The sequence below is a fragment of the Sander lucioperca genome, chromosome 13, assembly GCF_008315115.2.
Source record: "Sander lucioperca isolate FBNREF2018 chromosome 13, SLUC_FBN_1.2, whole genome shotgun sequence".
NCBI lineage: Eukaryota > Metazoa > Chordata > Actinopteri > Perciformes > Percidae > Sander > Sander lucioperca.
Window position 1 is genome coordinate 7,702,216 of NC_050185.1, and position 10,285 is coordinate 7,712,500.

Below are 10,285 nucleotides of genomic sequence, written 5' to 3' on the forward strand. Positions count from 1 at the left end.
CAGAGCTTCACCCACATGAAGATGGCAGGATGTTTTGCATTGAAAGAAAAATATAGCTAACGCTGCTATTTTAGGTATTCTAGCTAGATTAAACCTTAGCTTAAACCAGTGATTCTTGTGATAAGCAAAAATAGCACCCACGCTCAGTTTATCAGGTGTTGGAGCCATTTTTGTTATTTTGGATATGAAGTAGTATGTGGTAATTCCCCTTTTGCACAGTAGGTGGTATGGGGAGTTTGGAGAAATGCCTAGGCTAGGTTAATCCATTTGTTTGTTTGTATGCAAGTTATTAATTATTATTAATATTAAGTGCACGTCTACACTGTGGATGGACCTGATGGTGAAATACACTCGAGTACACGGACATTTAGGAATGTGAATTATTCAACCGATATGCTACACACCGGTGACATTACATGTCATTTAGCTGACGCTTTTATCCAAAGCGACTTACAATTGCTATATATATATGTCAGAGGTTACACGCCTCTGGAGCAACTAGGGGTTAAGTGTCTTGCTCAGGGACACATTGGTTGATGTATCACAGTGGGAATCGAACCCGGGTCTCCCACACCAAAGGCATGTGTCATATCCACTGCGCCATCACCACCCCTCGCAAAGGGCCGCAGGTCGGAGTTGAACCTGCGGCCACTGTGTCGAGGAGTGAACCTCTATATATGGGCGCGCGCTCTACCAGGTGAGCTACCCAGGCGCCCAAAAAACATCAATTAGGCAAGTACTGTATATTGTATAGCAGCCCCTCAGTAGGTTTTCTGTTTATGTCAAGTCAAGCCATTACACCTTGTTCCACAATTCCTTCATTTCTAAGCAATACACTGACTGCACAGTTGATTTGGGGTCAGGCTGACTAGTGTCTTATAGCGATTCAAAAAAGCCCAATACACTGGAGAGCTTTTGTCTCGGTAAACAATCACAACGGACCATTTTCAGAGAGCTAGCATAATATGCTAAATATTATCAGAAATATAAGGCGCATATTCATGCTGAACACAGTTTTTTTTTAGTTAGACGCTAACATTAGCTCAAGCAGCTAAAGTACAGATCCGTCAGCATTGTCATTTATAGGTTGTCGGTAACACAAACGTCAATTACTAAATGAAAATGAAAGTTATGTAGCCAGGAATTTAGTTTATAGAAATAAGTTTCAGTTCATATCTCAATTGCAATATTGGTCAGAAAATCGTTCAGCCCCGGTGATACATGAGGTCTTTGCTCTAGCGTATGACTGCTGTGTGAAAGAGCCACAACAACATACTCAGCTGAGCCAAAAACTTCATCTATTATTTCCAAGGTTGTCATTGAATGAACCCAGGCGGTCGTGGCACCGAGAACTACAACCCCAGCAGTAAGCAGCTAAGTCAATGTTATGACTTGGTGCCAAATCTCTCCTTCACTTCTTTCAGCTGGACTCACTCACTTGGAACAATGTGGAATTAACCATCCACGTTTTTAAAATGGGGCTGCATCTTCACTACAACTGCACAGTTGCTGTAATTGTAACAGTCTATGAGTTTTCACAATAAAGACCTGTAGACTGAAGATATATTTGGAAATATTGAAATGTTTCATTTCGGGTAGAACCCCATAGTTATGAATGCATGCTTGGACAGGGAAATGGCATATGATGGCTCTGTGATAATCACAAGATAGCCGCACATGTACTGCATTACGTAGTATGACATTATGACACAGGTGACTGATGACACAGATTTTAATTCTGTCAAATGATTTGAGTGAAGTGGAAAGACAGTACTAGCTTGCTTGGTGCTGTTTGGCCTTTGTCACTTCATTTGGGGGGAGGAATGACAACACCAGGATTTTACCCCAGCAAATAGTGTGCAATTACACAGTTTCAGCTTAGAGATAATGGGATGTTCTTTTCTATTGCTGCCACAATATGTAACAGGTGTGTGTTTTTAATAAATTGTACTATCTTCTGAATCGTGACATGCTCGTAATATCTTATTACATATAATGTAGTAATATAATGTAGTAATATCTCTAATGTGGTAGTACTTGTCGATAAAGTGGGATTTTAATTGCTGGAAGAGCATCCGTTAAATTGTTTACTTTGCCTTCAGTCCTCTCTTCCTCTCTTTCTCTGCTAAAAACTTAAAAGCATTGAGCATTTGGCTCTCCCTCAGCAGCATCACACAACTGTTTCCTGGCTGTTTTGGAGAAGTGAACATAAAGCCGATTACATAAGCATGAACCCCTTACCGGGCCCAATGGGAGGAAGATGCTTGAAAACAAAGCAGAGAAGCACGGCATGGAGAAGAGGCAGTAGAGACGACGGCATTGCATAACAAAACTGCTAAAGGCTGACTCAGATTCTTTCTCCCGCTCGGCGTGTGTGAGAACAGATTTAAATGTCTGTTTCTATAGCTACAGTACAGAGAATGTAAGGAACAGCTTAATCTATTGATCAGCATAACGGAGGAGCTTTTACAGTGGTAAGGCAATGATTCAAGACTTGACATACAGCACAGATTAAATTACACAATACAATACACAATTTCATTCCTACAAAGACATAGTGGCTATTTTAGTGACTATTCCAAAATGTGGTAGTAGCAGTAGTGCTAATAGCAATTCATTGATTAATAACATAATAACATTCTGACCTGGTAACAATAAAAAATGTGGCATAATCACAGTGAACCAGGGGTTTAAGTGGACCTGACTTGACTTGTGTTGTTCTCTGTGGTCAAGCCACAAATGACATGTTTGGAAACACTTTCAGATCCCATTGATCTGGACTTGTTTCTGCTTGAAACTGAGGGTAAAGCCATCGGCTATTCAAACAGAGTAAGACAGGGAGAGACTGCGAGAGAGCGAGAGAGCGAGAGAGAGAGAGAGAAAGAGAGAGAGAGAGAGAGAGCTGGGTGGTTTGGTCAAAATAGATTTTGTATGGTGTGATAAATGAGACATCCCTAGTTGAATTAAACTCCCCTACGACACTCTGCTGGGAAGCCATCCAGAATCACTCTGCTGTGCCCCTGTTTGCTGAAGCAGGCCATGTGACGGCCAAATGTCTAACATTAAACACTTAAAGACAGAACTGGGACTGGATTGGAGTAAGCCGGGAGCAGCTAGCCAGCAGTGAAGTTGGCCCCATCCATCACAGTTGCACAGGGGAACCAGAACAAGTGACAGCCAGGGAAACCCACCACTGTATAATATAAAATGAAATAACCCGAAAAACTGATAGCATCTGTTCCATTTCCATTGATGCAATTCACTCCAAATACAAGTGCCATGTAATCTTTTTCACAAGAAGAAGGTTTTGATGGCGGATTACTTCTTACTTCTTCTGTGTGTCTTGATGGTGATATAAAAAATGTCATACAGCGATAAAAACAGGAAGTTGCCCAAATTTGGATTTTGTGAGACCTATGAGTCAACATTACATTCATGTTTTTCTAGTTTATAATTAGAGTGCACTAATTGGATGGCACCAGGACAGACAGCAGATTACTTCTCAACATAAACATGTTATTCCATATTATTATCTGCAGTACTGGCAGAAGAAAGTAGGATTTATACAGCACATATTAACCCTTTATAAACTGGCAAATGGCCAAGCCTGACTCACACAGGGGTATTTTAGCATGGCCTGCTGGGCTGAACTCCAGTACTCCCCAACACGCTGACAGGATGTACAGAAATGAGGATAGGCTTTTTTTTATGCTCCTTCAGATCTGCACTTAGATCCAAGCCTTCCTCACAGTGACTCGGATTAGGGAAAATCGTTTTGATGTACGTGCATGTGCATGTATCTGCATGTGCACATGCCATCCTGGCTCTGCCATGCCAAAATGCCAATATTGTGGCTCTTACATAATCTAGCTTTCCTTTGATGTTGCTTTAGCATCACGTGGCACTGAAGCAAGCCAGAGAAGAGGCTGGCTAATTCTCTGAAGGTTACAGACTGCCAGATTTGGAAGTCAGAGCCACTCTGAGCACTGCAGTTTGGGCAGAGAAATGATGGACTTGGAGGCAAACGTGCCCTTGAAAGCTCATAGATTCCCTCAGTCATTGAAACAAAGAGAAACTAAAATGCCCCAGTGGGTGATTCAGTGATTTCACCCAGTGCAAACTAAGGCTAAACCTGTTCTAAAATGCATGTGGTTTTCAAAGACCAATGTAGATTCTGTCTGTTTTCAACTGAATATTCAACATCTTTACCATATTAACACTATATGAATAAATTAAAACCCTTACCATAATAATTCACTATTAATTCACTATTCAATGTAATGTGTTGGAATAAACTAAATGAGAAAGAGAATGTTGCAAATTCAAAGTGCCCCCCTGAGAAATTGTATACTGGAACAAATGTGTCCCTAAAAAAAAGAACATGTTGAGAGCCCCAATCTATATTAATTAAGGCTGCGAATACATCTGCTAGCATTAGCAATCAAATTCACTGTAATTGAGTCAGCTGATGCGAATATTAGCAAGCTTGGTGATACAAATGTGATTTATATTCCTATTAGGAGTATTTAAAACTCATGTTCCAACTTTGTCAATTATTTCTGCCTTCCTTCCTCTGATCTATGTTTTCCCTTTTATTCACAGCCATCCATCCAGACAGCCAACTACCCTGAGAAAGTTGTGTAACAGAGTCTCAGGTCAGTGGATACAAGGGTACAATTTGACAAAGCTATTGGACCACGGGGCTAGTCACAGGAGCTCTAGAACAGTCTTTTTCCTATCTGACATTCCCAAAAAAAACACAACACAATATCTCTTAATTTGGTGCAAACTAGGCAAGACAAATTAACATGTTTTCATCAGTGAAAGACACAAATATACAAAGCAGTCCATTGTACACAAACCGCTGAAGCAACAAAGAAATACAACAACCAATATGATACCCAATTCAGAGCTAGCCGGTGAACTGGTTAGAGACTGAAAATGGAGACAATGGCACCATCAAAATGCTTCTAAAATCAGATCATGGGTAAAAAAAATAAAATAATAATAAAAAAACCTTTTACCCTGCAGAATATAATAATGAACTACTTAGATCAAGACAAGAGGAAAGACAAAAAAGTGGAAAAGCAGAGGGTGAGATGGAAATTATTAAATAAAAAAATAATTTGTAACTCACACACACACACACACACACACACACACACACAAAACACTAATAGCCGCCTGGGAGTCTACCACTTATGCTGCTGACTGGACAAATGGGGCAGAGGATGACTGATGAGAGGTCTGGGCCAGTCATTCTGTTTGGGAGTGTGTACTTACACAGATGTGAGTGCATACAGCTCTGCACCTTAACTTAAACATATGCAGCATTTTAAATGTATTTTATTTCTGCACTTTGTATGCACATGTTTGTTTACCTTCAAAACTATAGCATTTTTACAACAAACAGTGCTGTGAGAAGATTCAGTGGAATAGAAAAGATATGAAAAAGTTGCCTTGATCAGCTGTGGCCTAAACAGTAAAGAGCTAAACAGAAAGACTTCAGCCTCTTGGGGGAACAAGGCAGCTGTGGCTTTGAGCATCCGCTCACCACTTTACTCAGCGAGTAGGAGGAGAGGGTGTGTGGTCACCGCTTAATATTAATCCATTAACACAGTTTCAGGGGCTGAAGAGAAAGGATGCAATTACAGCCCCATGTTTGGTAATCCACTACATTACACTACATTACGCTACAGGAAGGGTGGGACTGGGTCTGTTGTAGCCTGTGAACTGGTGAATGGACTGTTTCAGGGTCAGTGTAGTGGTACCGAGGGAGTGTGCTACTGTTAAAGTAGCCCTTAAAAACTCACAAAAGCAGTGGTGTATTTTTATTCCCGAGTGGAGGGAGAGGGTTGCTTCAGCAGCCCTTGACGTACCAATTTATTTATCCAATACACACACACACACACACACACACACACACACACACACACACACACACACACACAAAGTAAAGGATAAAAGGATGTTGGGACGAGCAAAAGGATGATGAAATGACAGGTGCATAAAAGGAGTATGCCCTTTTCCCTCAGACGAGCTCATATAAAGCCTGGATTGAGTCTGTTGTAATGTTAATAGTCTATCTCCTATTGTACACATCCGGCCTCTCACTGAATTTCAAATGTGTGAAAAAGCACATTAGGTGTTAAAATATAATATAATCTGTTTCTGGTCACAGCAATGCCAGAACCAAAATAGCAATATTAAAATAGTACACAGACTAAGTATACAGTCCCTGGTGATAGGAATTCATTAGCATACAGTTACGCTGACCTGATCCACTTTTGAAAAGTGGACTAATGTATGCACTGAGAATTAATTGATGCTGTCATTCATAGTTAGGCCAATATTATAAAACATTGCTACACCATCACACAAAAAAAGAACCGTGGCACTTTAAAGGAATGGTTCCACATTTTGGGCCTAACTCCCCGCCGGACTTCAGCATGACCTCAATGTATTTTTAAGATGTTTTTTTTTTTTTTTTTAACTAAAATGTGTAATAAAAGTAGAAGCACACTCCTTTAAGGAATAACTCGGTGCGTAGCTTGTGTGTGTAACTTTAGCAACAACTTTGGCCCAAAGTCACTTAAGGTGGACTGATCGTTAAGATGGACCAGCTATTCTCATTTTAGTGACAAGCCGCTGGGCCAAACAACTTTTCTGGTAGAAAAACCTGCTGACTGTGGTTTTGACTGTTGTTTAATGAGTTTTTATCTAAAAACAAACAAAAGTTACAATGGACACATTGGAGTACAGTACACAGTAGGAATTGATTGTTTGTTGTCTAACGACTGCAATGGCATTTAGTTGTGCCCTTTTCATTATTGAATTGTTTAATGCTAAGCTAATGCTAATGCTAATAGCTCGTTCTAGATTTAAAAAATTTAGCGTACAGACATGATAGTGGTATCAATCTTCTCATCCAACTCACGCAAGAAAGAAAATAAGTGTATTTCCCTTATTGGTCAAACTATTCCTTTATCTTGCAATTAATTATTTTCACACCTCATTCAGCAAAAAGATACCCTGGCAATCCAGAGATCTCGCGAGAGCACAATTTGAATTTGCTCAGCGATTCACTCTGGCATTGAGTAATGATGTTCATTAACTATGCCCTTGTAGCCAAGCTGCACCAATCACATCGGTGTATCTGATATAGGCGGGCCAGAGGCGAGCTAAACAGATGAAGACAGTTTAATCTACCAGTTAGCTCCGCTGGTAGCTAAGCGTATGGGGCTCTGGATACGTCACCCTGTGTATTGTTGTGATTGGTCGTAGTGTTGTCCAATTGCGTGCAGTGAGATTTTCAAATGCATGCTTGATGCTGACCCTCAAGTTGGGCCATTTTCATCACCAGACCCTTATTCTTTCGGATTTGGGTCTGGATTTCCAGGCTACAAAAAGATGAGTGCTAAGCAACAATGTTCCAGATCTAATAATGTAGACAATCATACACTTATGTTGATTATTTTTAATGAACAGGCCGATGACTAATGACTCAGTCTGTGTGATAATAACTAAGGCTGCACAATATGAGGATAATATGTGATATGCGATACCGTTGCTGAATATCGCCGTAACGGTATTACTTGCGATAAATAACAAGTATTAGAGTGAACTAAGATCTGCATCTCTGCTGCTTTCAGTATTTTGCTTAAATACAACAAATTGCTTGTTGAATATAAAACAAATAAAAGAAATTAAACATTGAATTGAATATAAAAGGCGCCCCTAAAAAAAAAAGAATGACAGTTATGTTATAAAGTGCAGTTTTCTACTGATATTTTCTCTCAACTAACACAAAAAATCTCTGAGTGTCTTTCGCGTGTCTTTCGCGGTATGCTGCAGATTTTTGCAATAGGTTTTTTATGATAGAAAAATGATGTATTGTGCAGCCCTAATAATAACATTCTTTGTGACAGTACCTCAACCTCCCTGAAGAACAGCTGCCCACCAAATATACTCCTGACAACATGCTCGTACTGTCGGTTTCTTTCTTTTCTGTTTCTGTATCATTTAAATCCCACAACCAAAACACCAGCACCCTGTCTCCCTCTTGCTCCCCTATTCTCTGCCTCTCTGCAGATTAAGGCAGGGTAACAATGGTGACACAGCAGAGTTAATCCCAAAAGGCTGTGTCATGTGCCCAAAACTGCCAACACACACACAAACAGCATCTAAACAGCACAAAACAGGGACTCACAGCTGCGCCTGATGGGGAGTGTGTAATTGCTGCAAAGTGGTATCCACTCACCACTTGTTACTGTCACTCTCTCTCTGTGTTTTAGGTGCTCATTGTTTCTTCTTGTATTGTGCAGCCTCAATTTACCTTGAACACGCGCAAAGGTACGTTTAAAAAACCTGACTCTAAGCTTAAATTCTCCATCTTAGTCTCGAGCCACTGCCTTTCTTCTCTTTTTCTTTATTTAACCAGGTAAAAGTCACACTGAGATTATAATCATTTTTTCAAGTCTTTTGCAAGAGATAACTGAGCAAGAAGGAAGGATAAAAAAATGCTAATGACAACAACATAAACAGGCAGAGACAACTATCACATAATTCAAAACCATAAAAATTCAGAAAAAGCAATAAATCTGTATTAAAGCATGAAAAATAACATTGTTCATAGTCTGGTCTATGTAAATCATTCTCATTAAAATATGTATTTTATAGAAAAAGTTGCACTTTTATCAAGTAAAAAAAGAAGAAAGTCTTTCTAATTTAGGAGGGAAAGGAGACAGAATTGTTTCTAACTCGTCGTTGTTTCTCAACCTTGTTTCATAACCTGAAAGCGCTGCTAACACCTGATCTTGGAACAGTGGCGAAGTGACCCAGTGTACAGTTCGACATGTCAGACCGTGTCTACAGCACAGTAGGAAGACCACAATAAAGAGCAGATTAAAAATTCAACATCAGACAGCTTGTGTCCTCGATAGGATGGAACATAAAGTTCTACCTCCAGGTTGTAAGCATGACTCACACTCTCCGGGCTTTTTCCCCTGATTCTGTGCCTACTAGCCGGCAAAAAGCCCCACAACAGCAGACAAGAGTTGTTACCACTACAGGGGAACGGAGGCGTGGGCGGGGGGGGGGACACCATCTTTTTATGGACAGCCACAGTGATGCACACTAATTGGAAGTCCTGTGAAAATGCAAAGTGCTCCCTGTGTGCATGCAGCTCTGGTTGTAACATGAACAGGCAGCCCATGAGATGGAAGAGGTGGGGGTGCTGGGTAAAATGGCTAGAGGTAAAGACGAGCGCAAAGATAAATGGGAAGCGATGTGTGGAGAGGAGTAAATAGATGGATGGAGGGAGGGATACGTACTGCTGTAGAGGGTGTCGATCCAGGAGAGCCGGGGCACGCCACGAGCACTGAGGGGCTCCATCCTCCTTTTCTCTCCCGGTCTCAGTCACTCTGCTTCTTTCTTATTTCTTCCGACCTAATCTTTTGCTGCTTTTCGCGTTGCCTCTTCTCTTTTCCTTATCCTTGTAAAACTGCCTTCATGTCGCAGGAAGTCGCATAAAGAAACATTTGGAGAAAATGTCAAAAGACACACCGCGGTCCAACAGGCAGACGGGTGAGTGGTGTGTGTGTGTGTGACAGAGAGAGAAAAAACAACAGGCTGGAGACGACCACCGCGGACCGTTGCTAGGGGAAGGGAGAAGCACTCCCTCTCTCTCTCTTTGGCTTGCTCGCTCACTCCCATCCACCCCCTCCTCTCTCTCTCTTTCTCGCTCTTGATTCTGCGCGAATGGCTCATCAGCCTCTCGCTCTCTCCCTTACTCCTGACACGTCTCTGGCTTCGAGCAGAGGCAGCAACTCAGAAGCGATGCATGATGACTGCGTACCAATGAGGCTTTTGTCAAATGTGAATGAACCGTCTCTCTGCTCTTCTCTCTTTAAGTTATGCCATTGAATGAATGCCAAATCCAAAGTTACTTTCACTGTCTCTTTCTGTGTTTTAGGTGAACGGCTCATTGTTTCTACTTGCATTGCACAGCCTCCTTAAAAAAAAAAAAAAAAAAAAAAAACGGACTCCAAAGCTCAAATTCTCCATCTTAGTCTCGAGCCACTGCCTTTCTTCATCTTTCAGGCCTTCTCCAAGAGACAACTGAGCAAGAAGGAAGGATAAAAATGTTGACGCAATAAATGCAAATGACAACATAAACTGGCAGAGATAACAACTATCACATACTTCAAAACCATCCAACACCAAAATTCAGAAAAAGCAATAAATTGACCACTGACCAGGAGCACCATTTCCCAGATTCTCACAT

General features: G+C 40.9%; 1 protein-coding gene across 2 annotated transcripts in view; it reads right to left on the reverse strand.

Moving 5' to 3' along the window:
- The window catches only part of abr (ABR activator of RhoGEF and GTPase), a 144,823-nt gene that overhangs the window by 109,746 nt on the left and 24,792 nt on the right, over positions 1-10,285 (reverse strand). Inside the window, exon 1 of one of the 2 annotated variants that reach the window (XM_031310737.2) lies at positions 9,333-9,657. The exons of the other annotated variant lie outside the window; for it this stretch is intronic. Within the exon in view, the coding sequence (XP_031166597.1) occupies positions 9,333-9,393 (61 nt within the window). The 5' untranslated portion in view covers positions 9,394-9,657. Of the gene's footprint in view, positions 1-9,332; positions 9,658-10,285 lie in introns of those variants that run through there. 2 annotated transcript variants of the gene reach the window in all.